This window comes from Thunnus thynnus, chromosome 20 (assembly GCF_963924715.1).
Source record: "Thunnus thynnus chromosome 20, fThuThy2.1, whole genome shotgun sequence".
Taxonomy (NCBI): domain Eukaryota; kingdom Metazoa; phylum Chordata; class Actinopteri; order Scombriformes; family Scombridae; genus Thunnus; species Thunnus thynnus.
Window position 1 is genome coordinate 6,332,425 of NC_089536.1, and position 24,774 is coordinate 6,357,198.

Sequence of the window (24,774 nt, forward strand, 5' to 3'; positions counted from 1 at the left end):
ACATACATCAAGTCACACACACACACACACACACACACACACACACACACACACACACACACAGAGAAAATGGAATTCCCTGCTCGGCTACCGCATCTAATTATACCACCTGCGCATGCTGACACACACGTACACCGTGCACTCGCACTTTTCCCTCTTTCTCAGAATGAACTTTGGCGTGACAGCTGCCTCCAAAACATTTGTACCCGTACGGGAATTCACACACCGAAGCCACGACGATTTATGACGTTTATTTATTTATTTATTTATTTATTTATTTATTTATTTATTAAATCGCTGCTTTAGTGACGTTAAAGAGGCTTATAGACAGACAGTTTCACAAATAAACAGACAGAGACACAGTGGATGTCTCTACGTATTGAAACTGTAGACATCCTGTTTTATTGAGGCCCCCTCCCCACCTCCCCCCACCTCCCCGTGCAAAACCGTTCAACCCTTTAACCTCCAAAACAATCTCACTTCATCACCGTCTTGTTACAATTAGACACTTCCATTAACCGCGAGGAAATTAACAAGTGTGAGGGGAGGGAAGAGGACACCTCCGGGAAAAACAATCGGGAAGAGCACACACACATACATACAGAGTCCAACTGTTTGAGTCAGAGTGCAGTTTTTCTTAAGGTGGACTTGGCACGGCAGGAGAAACAGATGAACGTGTGTGGAGAGAGGAGAGGGTTAGCTGAGGTTGAGTACCGAGCTGGAAAAAAAACTATCTCCAGATAGTTTGATCCCTCTGTAAAATAAATAAATAATAACTCAGCCTTTCGGAGGGGTCTGGGGCTCCGCTCGCAGGCCCACCTTAAGAATAAAAAAGCAAAATTGCAAGTGGAGGAAAAGAGAAAAAGTGAAAAAAAAAAAAAAAAAAAACAGAAGTGAGTCGGATTTGCTTTCCAAACGCAGTCACATTCTTGGCAGCACCTTGGCTCGTCCTTGCCAAAGGAGAGTGGGAAGAGGAGGGATGAGAGAGGTAGAGAGAGAGAGAGAGAGAGAGAGAGAGGAGAAAGTGGATGTGGTGGAAGAGAGAAAGGACAGATTGGTTGTTGTTTTTTTTTTTCTCTCTCTCTCTCTCTGTTTTTGCTCAGTGCCCAGTACAACACATTATCTATAGATGTACTTTGATCTTTGGCTCCGGCTCACATCCACTACTTAATAAGCAGCCACATGTGTGTGTTTTTTTTTGTCTTTTTCCATGTACACAGGTCAAGTATACATCGCCTCGTTTAGCCCCGTGATAAAATGTACCATTTTATGTTTACTTAACAATCACACAAACCTGTCACGGAACGTCCATGACTATTATTCCCAGTCTGTGCTGTATATAAACCCTTTTTAAAAATAATGACTCACTTGTACTTGTCTCACCGTGATTGTCAAACAAAACTGACTGATCCCACCTTTGCATTTTATCTTTAAAAAGCTGCTTCTGTCTGCGTTAAACTGTAGTTTCTTTTTTTTTTAAAAATGCATTAATAACAGCTGCAAAATATCACTGCAGAGTATAATCATCTGATGAAAGAATGTCATGTTGCTCTAACCTCATAGTTTTCATGTGTTGATAGAATTTTGATAACCGAATAATAGTTTCAGTCATTAATCAAGTAAAAGTACCGTTTGCTGGTTCCAGCTTCTCAAATGTGAAATCTACATATATATATATATATATATTTGAGTGTTTTTTCATTTTAAAGGCTAAATAATGAATCTATTAATAAGTCACACATGGGGGACACAAAACACACTAAACATCTGTTTTGTTTATATCAGCCTGTCATGATGTGACTCGTTAACATTCACATGTTGTAATGTGACAATAAAACGTTAAGAATGAGCGACTTTGTAATCCTGAAAGGGAGGAGAGGCCTGTCAGCGTTGTTAGCGAGTTAGCCAAACCCCGCGAGTCCGCAGATGTCTCGTGTAAATTTATGTGTGTTCGACTGCTCGTGGGTTCCCCCGGGTGCCAGGCACCAGCCTTCCTCTGCCCCGGCTGTGCCAACAGGCCTTCAAACTACAGCGTCTGCTCTCGATGACAGCTGAGGTGCCATTGAGCAAAGCAGTTGACCCAGAACTCCGCCAGTGGTTTTTCTCTGTGGCCGGCGTTGGGAAAACTGTGGTTGGTAGTGGGCAGCTACTGGGTGCAAATGTTATTTAGACAACCTCTTCTGGGTAAACAAAGGTTTTAAAATGAGCTCTAGCCTGCGTGTTTGTGTGTGAACCAGCTATGCTTGTCTATACAGATCAACAAGCTTTCTTCAGGCACTTCTGTACGTGCTTTTCTCTTTCAGTGTCCTCATCTCCGTCCGCCTCTGGGGGTTTTGATGCAATGTTGATATAGCACGGACGGGTTTTGGCAAAGTGTTACACTGTGAGCAAAAAGTGCAGAACTGCCACAGAGGTTTTGTTTTACGAGCCTTATTATCATCATTAGTTTTGAAAGTGACACGCACGGACAACCAAAGAGTTGATAAGCGCCAAAGAGGAAGGTGAAGACAAGCCTGAGGAGCGGTGACGTACTGCGTGGTGATAGAATAATCTGCAGAAAAAGAGCAAAAACAGGGTTGAAAGGAAGATAAAGGAGATGAGGAAAGAAATTCGGGACAGGCGGAGCAGAGGTGTTGTTGGAAAAAGAAGAAAGAAAAACAGCAATGGTGAGAAAAATATACAAAAAAATTGTAGTGTTGCCATGTGACCCCGTTTTTATGCTATACTCTGCTTCAGCATGGTATCCACCCAGTGTGTCCTATATGTCCTTGACTGACACACACACACACACACACACACATATGAAACATAGCGCTACCAGCAGAGTCAGGGTAGGACACCGTGTTCCCATTTCCAGCAAGGCAACACTGTGGGATTCAGTGTTTGTGCTATATGAAGGCTTATAGATGCACGGTGAGACGGAGGGGGTCTTTGCTCTTACATAACATGCAAAAAGAGCACAATTTAAACGGATCCCCTTATTTACATGTTTGTCGGATACATGAGATCAGAACAGAGTGGCGCTAATCACAGCCTGAAAGCTCCGTGTCATAAGTAGGTCAACGTTCAAACTGTTTCATGTCATTTTTCCCGAGCCACTTCCCTTTCGTCAGGTGTTTTCGCTCCCACCGTGTTAAACCGACGGCTTCGGCAGCAGGCAGTAGTTTGGATTTTTGTCCTTTACCTGTCAAGCATGAAACCCCAAATCACCACTTGTGCATACATAACATAAGTTGAACATTAACATTCTTGTGCATTTTAGACGTCCGCGTGTTTGTGCACACTCAAGGTGACATTTATAAAAAATGGCCATACAGATAGCATTAAGTCAATTTACTGTGATCTATTAGCACCTATTAATAATCCCCCCTGACAGTAATTAGCTGGGTGAGGGAGCGGGCAGAGACATAGCATGAAACATGATCTCTTTGCCTTTGACTACTAGTGAGTCGCGACCCCGGGCCAAGTAACACCCTCCACCCCACCACCCCCCCTCTCCACCTTCCATTTCCTGCATGATCAAACTGCTTGCACCACATCAACAACTTGGCCCTTCCCTGCTACCGTTACTTAACCACTAATTGCTCCGGCCACCTTTGGGAATCGGGAGCACTGACCCCACGTCTGTTGTCATAGAGTGGATTTTGACAAGCGTTCTCCTCAAGAGCTTAAGGGGGGGCGGGCGGGGGTGCGGGGGGGGTTGAAATTTGCTCACTGCAGCCACACGTGTATGCACCATTATCTTCTACCTGCTGCGCTCTAATCCTTTTTCCTCTCATGGGGAAAGGGAGAACTTACATGTAAGGATCTCATTTTGATGTCGGTGTGTTTGAAATGAAAAGAAGTATAATAAGAAAAAAATGACACATCTGAGCTGAGCTGCACGCCAGCAGCTGCAGGAAGCATGTAGATGCATTAACAGGTGGATCAGGCTGCTCCCCTTAAAGTTGATGATTGGTCAAAGAGAACTGAATCAAATTGCAGTCAGTTTTTTTTTTTTTTCAGATGTTTGACTTTTAAATTGAATGAGATTTGAAGGGAGACGTGCAGAGGGTGAAAATGAGACCTCTCGTCTGTCTCCAGAGCAGCCAGATTCCTGTTTTTTCACCGCACTGAAACAATTAGCAAATAAAATGTAATTTCACTTCTGTTTATCTCGCTTTTTAGACAAATGTCGTCAAGTTTGGCTAACGTGTCGCTACTCTCTCTGTGTGGTTTGCATCTCTCTCTTAATGAACCGATTTTAGAAGCTGAGCGACGGCAGACAGAAAGATCAAGAATGCATGACGGTACACGCACGGTCCCAACGTCTAGACAGGAGGTTAGGAGGACAGGTGGACATTCACACAAGCATTCTGAGTAGCTGCATTGTCAGACTGAATCACAAAATACCAGTTTATCCAGGAAGGTTTAACTGAGAATGTAGTAATGTCCTATTCACAGTTAAAAACCCCCAGTGAGCAGCTCCAGCTGGGGGTTAAAGGACTCTGTGTGTGTGTGTATTTTATGTGGATGTATGTATGGAAGATAGTGACTTTAGGTGTTTTTTTGTTAGTGTCCTCAATATTTGAATCGATTGCGCAACACGCAACAAAGGCTGCATGCCAACTATGTCACATCCTTGAAAGAAGCTGCCCTTCATAGATACTCTTCATCTGCCGTACTTTCTCCAAACGTCCATGCTTATATAAACTTCATCGACTCCCAAATGATGAGTCTCTGAGGAGAAAAAAGTTCCTAAATATAAAAAATTATGACTTTGATAAGATACCTGCTTAAATATCTCTGTACTGATACTGAACTGATACCACGGCAAAAACTTTAAACATTAGGAATTGATCGTTTATAACTGATGTTGTTGTTTTTGATCTGCATACTTGTGAGCGCCTGATTTTTAGCAGCTACAATAACATTGTGAACTTTATGTTTGCATATAGTGATGTTTGCCACATTGTAACAAGTTAGCTAAAAAGCTAAAGCCAAATTAAACAGTTACAGTTGCGTTTGAGGGCATGTAATAATGTTATCTATCACTGCTTTGCCATGTTGGTGGTGTTGTGTTCTCTCTCGGTCTGCGTGGGGGTGTAAAAACATCTCATACAGACGGGCTTTGTGGCGTTCCGTGGGCTCGCCCCGACTGTCGGCTGTGTAAGCACAATAACGCCGTATTTCACTCCGTGCGTCTGCTTTGTCAACAAGCCGCGGACGGTCGGCGGGAGCGCTCGCACTCGCAGCCGTGCCTCTCATTCTGCCGCCATGAAAGCTGCAGCATGAATATGAGAACAAACGGTTGGCACGCCCAGCATGCCTGCAGGGAGTGGAAGCAGAGCGCTGCACTGCCCCACTGTCACACATCCACTCTTATTAAAACACAGTCATTCTTAAAGTATTGCTACTAATAAAATGTGGTATAGGCTTTTAATGGCAGGGTATTATTTCTGGCATTGGTATTCCGTGCATTACACATATCTTCAATAACAATTTCAAGTCATTTATCTCTATCAAAACACAACCCAAACATCCTTGAACTTAATGATTTCTTCCTGGTGTAGAGCTACATTTCACACTTTGAACCAAAGAATTCATCCACCTCTTTCTTTCTTTTTTTTTTTGTTGTTGTTGTTTTTTTCACCTCTCTTTCTGAAGAACAGAGGGACATCGATCTCTTTGGCCTGGAATTGGGGATAAAGAGAGTAGGTCATGTTTAATTAATTCCCAGCTTCTCCAGGCATCAACATGCGTTCACTAGTTATTCTTTTGATGCATTTTTAAGTCTGTATTTCAGAGCGTGCAATTAAAGGTGAGCCCCGCTTGGGGGGAAATGCCAGTTTTCGCAGGCCCAATTAAAATTTGGAGGGTGTACTGGAGGGAAGAGAATCAAGGTGCATGAGGCTGAGCCATGTGAGTTGTAGTGTGTGTGTGTGTGTGCGTGTGATAGAGAGAGAGAGAGAGAGAGAGAGAGAGAGAGAGAGAGTAAGCAACAAAGATGATATTATTGTAAAACATTTGAGAACTTACATGCTGGGATTTATTTTTTCAAGTCAACATATTATTGCAAACTTCTAATTTCATTCGTGCTCAGTGACTGTCTTGCATCTGTCATTCTGTCTTCTATCTTTTCAGATGTCGTCCTGTGCATCAGAAATACAGAATCTGTGCACCACTATGAAAATATTGTAGATCATTTGCCCCAAAGGCCGTAGCCTGAGGTGTTTTTTTGTCTTTGTTCAAGTCGATATTAAATATAGCTGAATCAAATTTAGGATATTCATTTGGTGTATGAATATTTTAAGAAAGAGGAATACATTTCTACAAGATCCAATGTGTTTTACATGAGGACTACCTTTAATAGCCTCTCTGTATAGTACATACTACATCTATATGAGTGATACTGGTATCTCTTGACTATGGTGACTTGTGCTGTTATAACAAACCAGAATCTCATGTAGGGTTGGGTATCATTTGAATTTTATCGATTCTAATTCCCAGTTTCAACTCCAATTCCTTTGACTTTTATTGTTTCATTAAAATAATCAAATTCAAAGTCTTTTTGACTTCTTTCCCTCAGTGACACAGTGCGCTGTCACTATAAAGGCCATACTTTCATACTTTCCTTGTCCATGGACAGCTGTGGACTTGCACGCAGATGCGCACGTGGTTCCGTACATACTTTTTTGGGGGGGTCCGCAGGCACAGACGTGTCCCACATGTGCGCACTAGTAAACAAGGTTGCAACATGATAACTTTCCAGAGTTGTAAAATTCAGTGATTATTACAAACCGCTGTGCAGTGTTTTTCTGATCAGCCTTTAAACGCAATAATCTGTTACTGCAACAGGACTTGCTGGATTGTCTTTCATTGTCTCACCGGCACTTTAAACAACAAGCCCCGTGTATTGTCTTGCACGGGGATGTTTTTAGTCTGAATGCGGCTGAGGAGTTCCTGTATGTTGCTGAACTACAAGAAAAAGTTGAAAAAGAAAAGCAACAGCTTAATGACAACATGAATACAGTACATACATACACGGTGCGTCGTGGCTAGGTATCCCTGGCTGTGCTGGACGTGCTAGCGAGGTGCTAGCTAGGAGGCTGCAATACATCAAACACCGGACATTCTTTTAAATTGACGCCATGTTACCTTAAATGTTTGGTCAAATTTGATGGCAACCTGACTTACAGCAGGCATTGCGCTTTGCCTCGTTATTTTCCTTAATAAGGCAAAGCCACGCTTTTGAGCATTTGCCATGATCCGTCTTTCACGACTGATGTGACGTCGCTCATATCTATACAAACTGACACGCTGTTGCATTGATGCATGACGTAGACAGGTCCCGGCAGATAGCCACGTCCCTGCAGATATGTAAACCTTTGTTTGCAACAATAAAAGGTTATCGTGTTTAGGAACAGATAAGCAGAACAGAAATTTAAATAATTTAATTTGTACCCGGTTCTTGGCATTTTGGATTCAATTCTACTGTGGAGCTGGTTTTCGGTTCCCAACTCTAATCTCATGGTTGCATTAAAACATGGCTAAAAGGGACGATATCCTGGGGCCTGGGGTTAGGGCGTTTACCATTAACAGCTGCTGTCTGTGATAATGCACTAAAAATTATGGTAAAAAACCATAGACTGTATAAAAATAGTAAAAAAAACACTGCTTCTATCTGGCTCTGTTGCCATCCTCAGAGCTTCAAAGCTTTGCTGGAAGTAGCCAGTGTAAAATGGCAAACTGGTGAGTGTGGGATGGACAACAGTGGGATGGATTGTGCTGCAGGAGTGGTTTGAGTTACTATGGACATTTTAATACTTTTTCCATCATCAAACCATGGCTGCCTTCCCTTGACAAATGAGGAGACTGTAACTGTTTTAGAGACGCCTTTTAAGCCAAAAGAGAGAATATTTGATGCTCAATAGATTAATTTTGGTGGCGACACATGCCGGGCTTAAATCCAGTCAGGGAACTTCACATCATCCGCTTCTATTGCTTCCCACATGTCCTGTCTGCTTCTCTACTTTAATGCCCAAAAACAAATCTTAAAAGCAACTGGAGTATCCTTTTAACTTGACTGCTATTTCAACACCTTCTACCAAAGCCATTGATCATCTATTATATATTATTACACATGATTTTTCCCCCCCGATACAATCACAGCATGATGTGCACAATGAGCTGGATATATTCACATTTAACAGCTCATTTATGGGCACAGGCCATAAATAGTTATGCAAATAAATCTGATACTGATAAGTGTACAATCATTTATCTGTACACAGTACCATTCAAAAGTGAATGGGAAGGTGTGTCCAACATTTTGACTGTTACTTTATGTACATACTTACTCAAAAACAGCTGAAAGCCCTAAATGCCTGTCGTCACGCCCTGCTCTCTTCCTGTTATTTGTCTTCTAACTCTGATAAGTTGGTTTATTTTGTCCTCGTGCCAAAAACGAACAAAATCAAGCGCTTTTGTTTTACCTTTCATGAACTTAACCTACATGTCCCCGCTCCAGAAAGTTTATATTATCTCAATTTCACTTAATCTCATGTTCTTTCCGTCTCTTTTTCTCTCCTTGTCTGCTCTCTTTCCTCCGCTCATGTTATTTGTGTACTCTTTTTCAGGCTCTAGACCACTTGACAAACTGCTCTTGAATATAGGGCATATTAATATAAGCACAACTTCCTGGGTGGGACCAAGTGCGAAAGAAGTCATACAAGGACACGGTAGTGATGATGAAGGAAGGCAACTTAAGGCCTGCTGAGAGATTTATTAGACTACTGTTGTGACTTTTTCTGCAATGTTATTTGTTTAATATTTTCTCTATTATCCATGGGAAAAAAACAAAATAAACTGTCCTAAAATTCAATATGTGTTGTAAAAGGTGATTTTTGCCTTTAAACTTAAATTGAAATTAATTTCTGCTAAGAAACCAGTGTATAATGTACATTCTTGGTGTTTGTTTTAGCTTGTTATTACCAATATCAATACATTTAAGACAGTTAGCCAGCTAGGCTAACTGTTTTGTTTATATTCAAGTCATGTAATGTACTTAGTGTGCAGGATCTGCCAATGACTCAGCAGATATTGAAATAACATGAACAAAAAGTAACACCTGGTGGGAATCATTGCTAACGTTAGTAAGCTAGGCTAACTAGCTTCCACTTTCCGAGTGGAGAGTAGTTAGCTTAGCCTAGCTTCCCTTCAGTTGTAAAGGGAAAGATCTCTTAAATCAACTGTGTGCTTGTAGAGAAAGGGGAAAAAGCATTAAAAAATAATACTTAATAGCTGTAGTATCATGATAGTTTATATTTCCTTACATAAAAAGTGAGGAATATTCAGATTGTGAGAAGTGCTAGTAAGCTAGGCTAGCTTAGTTTCCCTTAACCCCTTAAATCGCTGAACAATGTTATGTGTGCTTGTTGAAAAAAGGCAAAAATCATCTTCATATCAACGTTCATACGCTCTACAGGGCAATGACTCGCTCCAGTTAGCAGTAAAAACAGTTTTACCCCTCATTCACATCTGCTGTAGTATCATTATTGTTTATATTTCCCAAAAAGCGAGAAGTATTTTGATTTCAGGTAAACTTTAAATCAGAAATTAAGGAATACCTGAGCCTGTTGTGACCACTCAGACTTGCTATCTCTGGCTTTAGAGAGGAATATGAAGAAGATATAAACAATCAGGTCATTAAAGGGAGTTTTCTGTCTAATAGTTCAATGTTTCTGTAAATGAGGTGGGACATTTGTTCATTTATTTGCTGGTACTTAGAATTCATTTCAGTTACTTATCAAACAATGTACCCCTTTTCTTCTCTGTCCTCTCTGTCCAACTGTGATAAACAACTAATTGTTTGCGTTACAAACAAAACAACAGCACTGAGACCAGTGCCACTTGCAGCTACAGTCGATGTGATAGAGAGAAGGCCTTTGATAAAGCACACTCCATTAGTGGTAGGCCTCCGGGGCTTATGTCATTACTCTCCTATTCACACCGCAGTCGCTCCTGCTGGGGTCAGAGTGGCAGTCAACTCTGCCTGACCTTTTTTTTCATAACAATGAACGGGTTGTCCGTGTGGCTCGCTGGCAGCGGTTTGTTTTTGTGTGTGCGTGCTGTATGTGTTAGTGTATTTTAAGTGCTTGCTTGAGAAATTGCGTTTGTTGCACAGTGAATTAAGTATGATTAGAGTAGTTTTCATTTGAAACATAACAAGTGGGACAAAAGGTTAAAGTTGCAGAGGTGTTATGTTGATGTTACATTTGAAATTGTAATTAACCGACATTAATGTTTCAGCAAAAACAAATCACACTGCGTTTTTCTAATATGATTCAGCTATTTATCACATGAATAACATGGTTAACAATGATTTAAGAGAGCTCCTTCTCAACAACATGCCCCCCGCCCCCTTATATCATCTTATAGAAGCCTCATCTGTGGACCATCCTTACATCTGGCTGAGGAAACCACATGGTTTTTTTTTTTTTTTGGTTTTTTTTTATCACAACTTCAGCGATGAGCCATAAATAAATATGTTCTGCCATTTATAGGGCTATTAAAAGCTTTTTAACATAGTGAAAGTTGCTGTTCCATGTAAGGCAGCAATGTTTTCACGCATGCTAATTAAGTCATTCTGACACCAAATGTGGTACCATTTATTCACAAGTTCAACAGATTATAGACTCTTGAAGGTGTTTAGTCAGTGCATTGAAATCCTTACCGCCATGAACTAATGGATCATTTTGCCTCTCAATTACTCCTTTTTATTATTTCTTAGCATGTCAAGCAGATTCTTTTATAAATTGAAAGGATGACGGCTCGAAAAAACAAAGCTAGGGTCTTTCATCTCAATTAATACAGGGTACTGAGTCAGTTTAATCATCATCTCAGTGGTTTTTCAAACCGTGTTTATACACATGAAGCAATATAATAAGTAATGTCTGGTCTAATTTGATGTTTAATCACCAAAATCATTATCTCGTTTACTTTTTTTTAATTTAACAGTTGTAATTTATTATTACTGTTTTCTGAGATGCCGTCAGCAACACACTGAAGATGTTGGAGTTTGAATCAGTCGCCTTCTGCTATGATATTCGGTCAAAACAACATAAACTGTAGGCGATGAAAAGCTGCTTTAACAGCACAGAAAGGTTGTTTTGAATATGGCCTATAATCACTCCATTAGCAGTAAAAGCAACAATAATATCAGTCATGTTTAAGGACATTCTCATGTGCCGTGTCCCACTGCTCCGGATTAGAAAGGCATTGAACCAGGGATTAGCGAAGGAAAAGAATAAAGCCTTCCTCGGACAACGGAGAAGGCAGACGGGGGGGGCGGGTGATGGATCAAGACCCCTTGACTACTTACACATGTACGCACACAAATGCACATACTCTTTCACGCAGATTCAGCTGCTCATCTTAAAGCTACTTAACCCCGCGTATGAGGTGACATTCCCTGAGCAGTTTCCAGGAACTAGCCAGTTGTAACGGCAATAGTTGAAGGTGATGGAGTTTCCCCTCTGACCTCCCGGCCACTGCATCCAGTTTTAACGTGGTGTGTGACTCGGAGGAATCCCTTCGCTGCCGGCTTCATGAGGAAAAGCCTCCGTTACATGTGATCAAGGGTCATGTAATGTTAGACGGAATGTGAGACTCGCTCGCATAGGAGGCTTAGTGGAGTTGACAGCGTAACACAGTGTAGACTCAACATGTGGTGGAGCATTTAGGGAAGCTCTTATTTAGTCACTATGGCTACATATCTTTGGTGAGCAACTTGAGGAACATGTATTTAAGATGAACTCGGTGATCTCTGAAGATCTCAAACCAACACAAAGCTTATGGAGGCACTGGTGAAATTCAGTTGGGTTCAGGTTTTGAAACAAAGGGTACTGGTGGGGCTTCAGGTCTCACCTTTTGATCTGTGCAGAACTCCAAGTGATGCGTTCATCAGTCTTTGAGCTGCACCTGATCTAAAACCACCAGAATTTGAAAGTTCATTGCAGACACTTAGCTTAGTTAGAGCTGCTTTCTATTATTGATACATCTGATTGAATCAACTGATGAATTGTTTGGTTTATTAAATGTCATTAAGTAGTGAAAAGTGTCTTGTTTTGTCCGACCAGTAAATGTCCATATATAAGAAGTCATAACAAGTGATTCCTTGGTACTTTTCCCTTAAACGATTAATCGATTATCAACAGACAGATTAATCGTTTAAGCTTTAGCGAGACGGTGTAATCTGATTGTGTCTTTCTTCTGTCTTCCAGAGTGGATCACTCCTCACTCTCCGCATCCCTGAGAGACCCACATCCACCTCCAGCCGCGGCCCCGGGGCCATCCGATTTACCCCCCTGCAGAATCTCCGACATATTCCGTATCTTGCAGCTTCACGCCGAGCCACACAACACCGACCTCACGAGGGGGTCCGCTCCCTCTGGCGAACCACCCTCCCCCACCCCCCCCCACCCTGTCCCATCCCCTCCCTCCCCCCCTCCTTTCCCCCCCCTCCCAAGAACTCAGGGACGGGACCCTGTCATGTTTCACTGACTGGCCCCTCCCGACCGGCGAATGACAAGTGTTAATCCGAGGGTGGGGCTTGCCTCAGTCTCTCATGATTGGCTGCTGGATGGAATTAAGGTGAATGGAACACATGCCCAAGGAGCAGGACCCTAACCCATCAGAGGGAGAAGAGAAACGGTGAGTCGGACATTAAAATCCTCTTGAACTTCGTTGTCTTTCTGTCGCTAGTGCGGATCCGCCGCTGAACCCTGTTATTTGAATTTGCTTGGGTGTCATGTTGGGGCTCAGGGCTTCATATATCTGAAAAGAAGCAGACATGGCTTTCTGTTATACCATTGTGTTGTGGTGATATTTATTGAGAAGGTTGTCTGAGGACATGAAGGAAGGGAATTTTTCTTTGTCAGCCTCTCTTTAATCGTCTAAATCTTTCTCATGGTGCTCTCTGTTTTTACGTCTCTAAACCATTTTTTTTTTCCAGACAAGCTAAACAACCAAGCAGCCTCTTTTCCTCCCCGCCGCTCTCTTCCCCTTGTCTGAATTGTTTTCCAAGAGCTAAGGCCTATAGCTACATCTGACGCCGACACTCCCCCCCCCCGCCCCCTCCTCCTCTTCTCCTTCGTTTCTTGAGAAGCAGAGCCAGTCGGGCAGGCCCATACACAAACAAACACGGCGCTGTTTAAGCCCCTTCTCATTAATGAAAACATAATATTAGTGGAATGGAGCCTCTCTGCTAAAGGAAGGGGGCCCTCTGCTTAGAAGAGGCCTCCGGGTAAAAAGGAACAGTTATCAGTCAATATCAGTCAGCTTTGGCCTTTAGAAAGGAGGTCAGTTAATTTGCAAAGCACTTTTCTCAAGTGTGTTTGGAAGTGTAATTATGGGTGTGTGTGTCCTCAGAAAATAAGTGTACGATGCTACTTGGGAGCTTTTGCTTGATCAGATCGTGAATGATTCTGTTTTCATTTTGTTTAATCTTTATTTGTCATGCTAATATAGTTTTCAGGGAGTAAACACTGCAAGTAGCATTTAGCTGCAGGCTTATTTGTGTTGCCACCATGGATGTCAACAGTTAACCCGAGATTTTATTTTGACTGGATACGCGTGTCGGTCTATAGGTTAATTTGCATACTAGGGTTTGGTGCTGAACTCATTACTCATTAGTTATTCAGGTCAGTTCAATCGGTGCCAAAATTTCGGTACCTTGCGGGTCAGAGAGTGAAATAAGTTTTAAAAACACACATTTACCAACCGAAGCGTCTCACACAGAGGTTTCGACACTGACAGGAGCGCCAACCCTTCAAATACAAAGAGACAGATCCGTTTTACCAGCCTGCACGGCGGCTAGCAGCTAGTTAGCATGGATTAGCATTGTTAGCATAGCCGTGCTGTGCTGTGAGTAGCCTTTAACCTGGATAAAATAAGGTGTAGCTGCGGTGTCTCTGGTTTAACAGAACCGTGCTGGGCAGGTGACGGGTGTGTTTATTGTGTTTGTGTCCTCTGACTTCATGGCGTGGATATGAAGTCACACAGCTTCATAAAAATTAACCAGTTAGGTACTAGCTAATAGGTGTCAGTCTGTGGAAAGCAAAATTAACTGAAACTGACATTTCTAGTTGCTACATGATGTAATTTTTGATAGTAAAGTAATTCAAACATTATTACTATGCATTTTGCCAATTCAGGCATTCAAAAAGACAATTTTAGCAGGATTATTTCTTATTTATTTTGTAAAAAAACAAAAAAACAAGGCATTTGCCACCACTTTCAGACTAAGAAGTAAGATAAGAGGAGCATGTGAAGGCAACATTAGACTTGAATTTGAAAGTCTAATGACCTTTTTGGCTTATGAATCTTTGCTATCTCTCCCCACCGCACACATTAAAATTAAATTCACATATTAATAATAGTAATAATGTTATTATCACTATGTGGAGTTGCTAGCTGGCTGCCTCGAATGCTGCATCATATTCCCCACCCTGGTGTCTCCATGTGCTGTATTACAAGCGTGTGTTAAGAAAGTCAATCCGACCGAGCCTGGATAGATTCCTCAGCTAACATGGACACCTGTCAGGAGATTAACAGCTCTGCCGCATGGGGACAGAGACAGTTGGTGCGGTCATGCATGTAGAAGTCTGTGCACAGGCCTTTGCTTTGGTTTAATTTGACATGTTCCGTGTGTAAGTATTCTGCATATCTCTGCGTGCGTTCCCGACACCTGCACAGAGTGTCGGCTGCGGTGCTTTGCACCTCTGGGATAATTAAAAGCACAAAGGATTAAGCTCTGGGAGCTTCAGACCGAGTGGTTGCTACTTAAGAGTGGATATTAGTGGTGTATTCAGCATGACAGTGGATTGCATTAAACCTCTGCCCCTCCCCTCTCCATAATGTCAGCCTGTTGTTTTGAACTGGTCCGGCTTCTTTGAAGTGATGCTATGGTTACCATCATGCAGACAGAGAAAAGAACGCCCTGTACCTATAGAATATAAGATCGTGTGATATCTGTAATAGGATATGTTGCAGGTATGTTTAAATAATAATGAAACCATACAAGAACATTATGTTTCACTGGAGTTTCTGAGCTTAATGCTATTTTTTGTCACTTTTCCTCATAAAACCACTCAAACTTAAGCTTGATGGCTCATTGTTGTAAAGTTTATGTCACGCTGGATTGAATCCAAACACATGTAAGTTGCAACATTTCTGCTTTCCGCGTCACTTCTCCTAACATGTGTTTATGATGTGTTACAGCTGATGCAAGGCCGGTTGCACCGTGTTGCATGAACAGCGGCGAAGGCTTGCGCCATATTAAGTGATGCGCGTGGTTTGTCGCATGCAGAAGTAGTTGTTTTTGAAGTATTGCGAGAGGCCTGTTTTTTTGGGGTTTTTTTTATCCCCTGCACTTATCTGAGAGCCTCCAGTCAAACATGTATGAAAGGAGAGACCACAGTTAGATGTTGATCCAGTTTTTTTTTTGGCAACAGTCCAAACGGTGCTATAAAGATAAACTCACAATAAATGATATGAATTATTTTTAATTACTCAGCATATCAGATGGAAAAGGTGAAGTGGATGTAGTATTTGCACGTGATATTACTTCTCCTCGGCTCCTGTTTTCCTCTTTGTTAGAAGGGGTATCAGTGCTCATCTGAATTTCACCACAGGTAGGAACCGTTTTGCTCGGCTGTAAAATAGCGTGAGATGAGTGATAATAACTGTATCGCTCCTCGGTATCTGTGTCAAGGAAAACGCTCGAGCCTATCTGTGCATCCAGAGGGAGATAAATCAGTCCAGACATACATTCAAACATGTAGAGAAATAAGGTCACATGCATCTTGACACACTGATAGAAAATGTGATCATTTTCCAAGCCACATACTATATTGTTTTTCTTTACCTTCTGTCACCTAATCAGGCCTCCCCCCCTCGTGTTTTCTTCCTCACTGCATGTAATGTCTACCGCTGCCTCCAGTGTCTGTGTGTGTGTGTGTGTCTCAGGTTCTTTCCCCCCTGGCATGCTGTGGTATAGTTGGCCTGTGGTGCCACTAAAAACGTAAACAAGATTCAGCTTTTCCTTCCCCTGGACATGAGGATGTCCTGTCATGTGTGGGTTAAAGGCATTGTTATTCTCTCTCTTGCTATGGATTTAACGACTTGCTATGTCACCAGTTTTATAAATCAAGGTAGGTTTTGAAAGTCAGTGAATGCTGTCTGTTTGAAATAGGGTGTGAGTCGCTGTATGTACCGGTATTTCTTTTTAAAAGATGACAGCGTTTTGTTTTGTTAAGTGTTTCATAATGTGGGTATGTCTATATGTGTTAGGTGTATACATAAACCTATAGGGCGTGGACATTGTGTTGATTGAAATCTAATCATTTTTGAGTTGCAAGGTATTCCTAATATATATATATGTATATATATATATATATATATATATATATATATATATATATATATATATATATATATATTATGTTTTTGGAGAGGGAGAGCTGTTTCTTGAAAGATCACCGTTTTTTTTATACATTTTGATCCTTTAACCTCCTGTTTCCCCCCTGTTCCAGTTCACCGAAACCTCAGTTACCATGGCGATCTAGCCTCTTTAAAAATGTTTAAACTGCCATTAGTGCCAGCAGCGTGTGTGTGTGTGTGTGTGTGTGTCACTCAGTGAGTCAGCCAGCGAACACCTCCTCTAATCACAGTAATTGACTGAAACGACTGTCAATTTCCCTCGGTCAATTATTTTTCCTGGATTTGTACAATATAAGTTTTCCCCCTGCAGGAATCTCAACAGCAATCTCATCAGCTGTGACATTTTCAAACCGATATTTACAGAAAATTGTTGCTTTTGAAGGTAAAAATGAAAGAACAGACTGAGCAAACCTGATTTAATGCTGACTTTATGCCAAAGACTTTGAGTCATACATTGGAGGCTTTGTGAATGGATAAAACTACTGTTGTCGCATGGCTGCGTGGATTATAAAAATATTTTCTTTAAAATAACTCACTTAAGCCAAGAACAGCAACTACTGTAGGACACGTTCAAGATCATGAAAAGCCATCACGCTGCTCACAAGTCAGACGAGTTGTTTGCTTTGGTTACGATTTTGACTGGTGATGTTTTTACTGATGAAACAGCTTAAATGCAACACCTACAAGTCACATAATGCAAATATGCTGCAACAGATTCACATGCAGCTGCCCCCGGACATTTGTTAATTCATCAACTCAGCATTTATTTTTACTTCGACGATGTCACAAGATCTCAAGACGCATGATGAAACGCAGCCATTGAGTCTTTTTTTGAAAGAGTTTCATAGTCACGGATGTATTGTGCTGCATGTGTTTATTATCGGTTTTGTGTGGGTTAATGTACACTCGTGTATTTGGACAGAGGGAGTTGTCTTGCTTTCGCTCGGCGGTAAGCTATAACCCCCTTCTAGCTCGGCCTGTAATTTAGACAGTGGCGGGACACACGAGGGAACAAAGTGTCCATTAGCGCTGGATGTATAGGACGGGATAGTCCCAGCTGTAGGCCTGTAGCATGCACGCTGAACAATAGCCCACTGTGGCACTCTAAACATAGGACAGCGGGCCTCATTCAGACGCTGTTATGGATATAATTCTCCCGACTATTCTGAGTGACTTTCTATTGTTCTGTCAGTTTGAGGAGGTTGAGCTTCAAAGCAGGTGTTTCTCAGTCTTCCTTTTTTTATTCATTTAAAGGCTCTCCCTTTACATCTGCTGGTATCTACCTGTACAGATAGAGCTTGGAAGTGGCGCTCACTGTAATGAAAAATGACATTTAGGAAATTCAGCAGCAACACATCTTCACACACGTGTTCCTCCTACACAGAACTCGCTGTCAGCCAGTTTTATAGGGACTATTTCTCTCAGAGTAACCAGACATTGTTTCTGTAAAGAGATATCACATGGGGGTTTGTTGACAATGCCACAAATATAGAATACTGAGTGTGCCAATTTAAGAGGATCGTGTGTGTGAGAGGACATGTGGTTCTCCGTCAGCGGTGTCGACTCCGCTGTTTTGCTATGCTCCCGGGTATCTCTTTGCAGTCGTGCGTGCCGCTGTAGCCTTAATGAAACCCGCGCCGCTCCGTCTTAAAATAGCCGAGTCTCATGGGAGTGCTCAGTTACCTGGCAGCTCGGCAATTACCTGTTAGACGCTCTCCGCAGTCACTGTCAAAGTCACAGGTGGAGAAACTGGCTTTTCTCCAATCAGGGTAGACTGGGTGGTACTAGCAAGGAGGAGGAAGAGGGAGGGAGAGGCAGAGTGTATATTGAGTGGGTCAGCAGGCTAAACATAGTATAACCGGTGGAGACGTCAGGGTGAGAAACACATATAGACAGAGAGTAAGACTCTGTGTATGAGAGCTGTGTGACAGCTAGTCAGCTACATCTGCAACTTCAACTAGCACCACTCCTCCGCCATGCATATTTTACAGTCCCACTGCGTCATCAGGTCAGTACTGTAAGTCTTCTTCATTTCATCTCTTTTGGCGCATGTCGTTGATACTTTGGGCCGTGTGTGTGCTCTTTTAGTTGCGCAACATGTGTACATATTCGGCACAGTGATTGCACCATAGGAATCGAATTGTCTTACAAATCAAATGTAGTTTTATAGTGTGTGTGTGTGTGTGTGTGTGTGTGTGTGTGTGTGTGTGTGGGTGTGTGTGTGTGCGTGCTGGAGAGGCAGCAGTAAGTACAGTATGTGCAGGTTTCTTTGGGGTTGGCTCAGGTTGCTCAGAGGCACAGTGTGCGGGATCGTACATATTTAGAGCTGTGTGTTGCAATCCTGTATCCTGTCAAGAGTTGGAAATCGAAAAAGCTCTCTGTGGTATGTGCAACACACGGCGGCGTGCCTCGACCTGCGAGAAACTCTACGTTCTGTTTAAAAAAAAAAAAACATTTGATAATGCATGATGTTTTCATCCAGAAACAGGCGTACTTGTATATTCGCACTAAGTGCCGACACGATTCACTCGCTGTGTTTTGCATCCAAGCAAATCGACCATCATGTCGGACAAAGAAGGTAATTATTGTTTAAAGTGTGACCTCCTGCAGTAAATCTGCATGGAAAGGTGAACGCTGCACCGTTATTGTGTATATATTATGTTGTTCTGTTGTTATGTTTTTCTATATTGTTTGTTCTGATGATGCTCTTCTTCTTATTCTTTCACTGAGAGCTCTTAGAACTATGAGAAGCATTTGTGAGACTGTGCCAAGAATGCTAAGCTCGCAGTGCCCTGGTAGCTGAATGGTTACAGTGCATGCCACATGACCACAACGTCCCTGGTTCGAGTCCAGCGAGGGATGTCATGCCCCTCTCTCTCTTCTCTACTATCAGCTGTCCATATATAATATATAGCTATATATTTAGGCTGCAAGGGTGCTAATTTACTCATTAGTGCTAATTTGGGACTGATCATCTCCTAATGGAGGGTTAGAGCGTCTTCAGAGAGCAGGTGATTTGCGGCGCCAACGCTCTGGCTGTTGTTAAACCGAACAGCTCGGATGAGGCAAAACAAAGCTCAACATGTGGCAGGCTGTGGGATCTTACCTGTTGTTGTAAGGCAAGATCTCAGTAGAGAACAGAGATGCGTAGGAGTGACTGTCATCGTAGGAGTGACAGGGACCCTGAATAATAAAGAGTATCTGTTTTTTATCCAGTTTGCTAATGTTTCCATCTTCAACAACATGCAGCCACACGGGAGGGCTGAACTGTCATCTAGCTGACGATTTGACGGTTGTCGCCTCCAGCGGCTGTATGGAGTGATGTTGAAAGCAGTTGGCAGACGGAGAGACATATATACCTTTGAGTGGCAGAGAGTGAAAAAACCCCACCTTGTCTTCTGCTTTGACAGCTTTAATCCTTTTTCTCTAAGCCTATTGACACTTAATTTTGCCAGCGACGTGAATGAAAAGCAGTGGGCAACTTTCAAGAGCTCTCGGATTACTTATGTCATTACATTGTGAAATATCCACCTCGAATACTTTGCTGTTATTGTCTGCCAAGACATGTTGATTAATGTCATTACAGGTGAGTACCGTGACTCAGCTGTTGGAGGCAGTTGTCAGGTTAGATCCTCCCCACACCCCAGCATGATGACAGGGAACATTACATCCATGGGTTTGGCCACTCATGAGTTTCTAATAAGATGCTTCAGGCACAACAATCATGACAAATCAAGCTTAACACAATAGGCTATCTAAGAGATTAATTTAATACCCTGTTAAAGCCATCTGATGTATTCTGAAAAGGGCAAAGACAACCATAACTGAGAGCGAAACAGTGTTATGATTGAAGCCAAGGTAAAAAACGTGTAGGAGTTGAGTTGGCATTTGAAATGGATACAAATAAAATAAATCTTATTAAGGCTCAATTAGTGTAACTCCTTAACTGAACCAATTATATTTTTTACGTTTCCCCGGGGCAAACATTGTTTGCTGTTGGGAAATAGAAAAACAGGCCGGCTTATAAGAGAAGTGAGAAACCTGTGGGTCATTTAGAAGAAGTGACTGACCTCTTGACCATTCATGGGGAACAAAATAGGTCTCCTCATTATAAAGCATGGGAACGTTAGAAAAAATATGTTTTCATGTACGGACTACCTTGACTAGAGCCCGTTATTCTGTTAAAGATCTTTGTCAGGTCACGTCTGTACATGTAAGCAAAGAACAAGACTATGAAGATATAAATAGAGTGTAATAAACTAAAAAAAAACCTCAGGATTCAAAAGACACAATGAAATGAACACTGCATCAGAGTTTCATACTACTTACTCTAAAGGAAAAAGTGATAAAATATCAAGAAAGATGTCAATATGCTCTGAAATTGAATTGTCTCACCATGCAAAGCACATTCAGGAACAGCATTTTGTGTTTATATATAAATGTATTGTTGGGGACAGGGGAGCGAGGTAAAGAGGAAAAATGGAACATGGAAGAGTTTCCATGTTACTGACATTTTCAATAGATTAAAAGGCAAGGAGCTTTCATTTCTTGTACATTAAAAGCCTGAGTACACAGTATAAATAGTACTTAATGGATTTTTCTATACATTGTACAGTTGAGACAGTTTTCTTATTGTCAACTCAGCTTTTTATATCACAAATAATTCATTTTCCACAATCACAAAAGGCTTTACAAGCTTTATAACATACTACTCTATCTTTAGACCCTCGATTTGGAAAATAAAATTTAATGGAAAAAAGGTTGAAACCTCAGGAAGAGCGACAGAGGAGGGGTCTTTCTTCCAGATAATAAAGAACATACTGTAATTCATCTCTATCATAGAGCTAATGTAACCTATAGTCCTGTGTACCGCGTCTTCACAGAGTGGGACCTCGTTTTATTTATGGTCTAATGGCATCCTGCTCCCGCTCCAGGAGCTGGTATTAAAGGGCCCTGGTGTGGGAGGAAAGCTGGAGGCTATAGTGTCTGAGAGCAGAGAGCTGGACTCTCGGGAATCTAAACTACTGACATGGAGCACTCACTGACTCTCCCTTACCCTCTTTTCAGAAACACTCCCCCTCCCCATCCTCCATCTCCGTACTTTCATAATTCCCTTTAGAGCTGCCAGTTCCCATCTGCGCTCTACATGCCTTTCGCGTGTCCGTGTGGTTGCAGGTGTGTGTGCGTCCGCGTCCCGCGTGCACACGTGTGTTGCTTTGCGTATGCTTGATACATATTAGCGTGTTTGTGTCGCCACTGTTGTGTCTTTTCTGGCTTTCCCGTGTGTACACTAATAATTGGAGCAGTTTTAGGGGGGAGGGGGGGAGGTTGATTGTATTCCGCACAAAATCTTTTTCCTGCTGCTTCGATTATTTTTGGGAGCTCCCTCAAGAGCTGAGTTTTTCCTCTGTTTTTCCCTCTTCCCGTTTGACATAGTGCTCATGACTGAACCTTTAATTAATGGTCTAGAGAGCTCCAATACTCCTCTGTTAGAAATCAAAGTGGCAGCAAACCATGCTTCTGTTTTTTTTTTTAAGCTAATTTAAGTACCACATTGTAGGCTGGTTCAGGGATACAGGATGATAATGTGAACACCAGAAGGTTGACAAATGCTTAAAAGTAGTCAGTTCAGTGTCCTTTTTTCATGAACCTAATTGTCCTGATGCTTTACGTTGTTTTTTTTCTCTTCACTTCAGTTTTTTTATTGTCCCACAAGAGGAAATTTGTTTTTCCAGCAAGGCGACATAAAAACACAAAACCATGAAAACACAAACACTTTACTGCTTGATCTGTTGTTAATTTGTGCTCCGGTTCTTGTCATAGACCCCATTTACAGCTGGTATTAGCATGTGATCTGTATCTAGATACATAACCACGGACATCTGATAACACGTATTTGCATTTACGCTCGGGTATCAATGAGCAATCTTTGGACGGACTTGTCAACAATCCTGGTACCAACTTAAGGGAGCATGAGTCAAGAACACTTCCTCTGCAAAGGAACTGTAGCTTTATGCCGGGCTTGTTCGACAGAGCAGGTAGAGGCGGAGTTGTTGGACGGTTTACTTTCTTTCTTTCCTTTGACACCACCTGCCAATGTGATTCATGTTACCTTTCCTCATCCAGATAACATATCCAGATATAGATTTTATGTCAAAACCAGGTGTAAATGGGGAGTATATTCACTCGCACATTTTCTTATTTCTCTTTCTTTTTTCTCTCTCTCTCTCAGGTGGCTCAATGGCCCGAAAAGGAAGAGGAAGAACAGCCAATGTTCGGTGAAGAGTATGACTGGTGAGTAACTGACAGATGGTGTTTTGAGACTCTCAGAAGCAACTTGGAAGTGGCGGCTAGGAAACAAACTTCCACTATCTGAAGTGTGGATGAAGTCTGATGTATCTTTAGAAACACACCTCTGCTTTGGAAAATAAATGCTCTCCAAATGCAGGGAGCTATTCATTCTGAAAACCACTTTCTCAGTATTTTATTTAGGGATGTTTTTTTTTGTTGATATATTTTGGGATTCTCAGAATCTATTTGAAAAAGGAAGATAGTAGAAAAGGAAGTAGCTGTCAGTCTTACTATAGTGAATGCAAACAGTTGAGTGAGTGCCAAGAAGCTAGTGGTACATGATTCATTGCTGCCTTGTGCGCATTACGCTTTCGATTTGTCACTTCCAAAGAGAAAAAGGAAAACAACTTGGCATCTGTCATCAATAAATGAAAGCTCTCTGCTCTGCCTGCTTTTCTTGTGTAGCACATTGTCTGAGTGACAGCTCCAAATTCCCCAAGTTTAAAGAAGCAAATAAAAAATGAAAGTGAGAGATACAGACAGAGATAGAGTGGGAGGAATACCAACATAAAAAAAAAAAATCAGAGTATACAGGATGGTTGATTCGGCATTTATAAAATATATCCCCCCAAGGCCAGTCCTTTCCACGAATGTTCCCTCTTAGCGGGCTAGTTGCCTGCCTCTCTGCTTCACAGCTGGAACCTTGTACCATATTCTACCTGCCATGGTCCATTTGAAAACTGGGAAAATATGACAATATGTCTGTCTGAGGGGCATGGTTGGTTTGAAAGATTGAATTACATACACTGTAATGATGTCAGCGTTTTCCTGTGGGAGAGTAGACCCTCAACCACACTTTAGACGCCTCAACAGCCTTTCAGTAAGAGCACTTGTCTAACATGTGCGTCAATATCGGTCAGTTTTACAATGTGGTCTGTAGAACGCAGCCTGATAGTCACTTCTCATTATCCTAATTTCATAAAGAGGCATACTTTGGAATAATCTTTCTTAACATGATAGGTATAATAAGTATAATGCATTCTGTTGTGATGTAAAAGCATCTTTTTAATAAGTGAAATAATGCTACAAATACTATTCAGCCTCAACTCACTCAATCTGAAATGTTAATTAAAATGCAGTTTACTCAGTGATGACTGAATCAATTCTAGTAATGAAATGATTGGTGAATTGATTTGCTGGACAGACAGAAGATTTATTATATAATTTTTTTTAAATTTTACTTACAATGAATTAAATGATCGTGTGTAATTTGAAAAGAGTTGCTCGTAGTGATGAACTTACACAGAATTATTACCCGACTCTCCAATCCTGGTCGGCTCTATGGAGCGTTTTAGCATCTTTCAGCTCATTGTTTTGGTTTCATGACTTGCAAGTTTCCTGTTTCTCACACTTTCCTCAACCTTGTTTCCAGCCACCTTTTGTTTAGTGGAAAAAGCTCTGATAAACTCACTGTTTACTACCTGCCCATCACCAACCAGCAAACAGACAAAGTTAGCAACTAGTCGGTGAACATAGCGGATATTTCCCTCGTGATTCGAAGGTCAAAACTGAGCTGAAAGCAGAGTGAATGTCGGACTTTGTCGGGTGAACAGAAACACGACTCTAAATTAATGCTAATGTTGCTCCGTGTCTGCTGAATGTGTAAACTGTTTGCTACCAACACCACCTTATAAACTTACTTTAGCAAAGTTTATAAGGTGATAATGTGTCAGTGCTGTGTTTTCAGCTTGTTCTGCTGCCCCCCCACCCCCCCCCAAAAAAAGTCTATTAATGCAGCTTTAACAATCAATCAGTTCATATGCCAAACATCTGTATTTTCCAGTGTGATGATTCGTAGCTTTTCTCAATCCCATAAGCTGTTCTGCTCCTGTTCTGACAAAATAAGCAACCTGAAAGAGACACTTTGTCCTTTGGGAAAAACCAAAGTTTCATTTATAATGAAACTAATCATTATTATCATTATTTGCAGCACTAGTTAAT

The 24,774-nt window shown here is 41.6% G+C and overlaps 1 protein-coding gene across 11 annotated transcripts in view; it reads left to right on the forward strand.

Moving 5' to 3' along the window:
* thrab (thyroid hormone receptor alpha b) overlaps positions 1-24,774 on the forward strand; it is a 162,942-nt gene that overhangs the window by 101,848 nt on the left and 36,320 nt on the right. For 5 of the 11 annotated variants that reach the window (XM_067576045.1, XM_067576044.1, XM_067576042.1 and 2 more), the window contains 2 exons: positions 12,264-12,693; positions 22,715-22,776. In XM_067576045.1, the coding sequence (XP_067432146.1) occupies positions 12,638-12,693; positions 22,715-22,776 (118 nt within the window). In that variant the 5' untranslated portion in view covers positions 12,264-12,637. Of the gene's footprint in view, positions 1-12,263; positions 12,694-18,289; positions 18,500-22,714; positions 22,777-24,774 lie in introns of those variants that run through there. The other 6 variants (XM_067576046.1, XM_067576047.1, XM_067576043.1 and 3 more) reach the window with 3 other exon arrangements.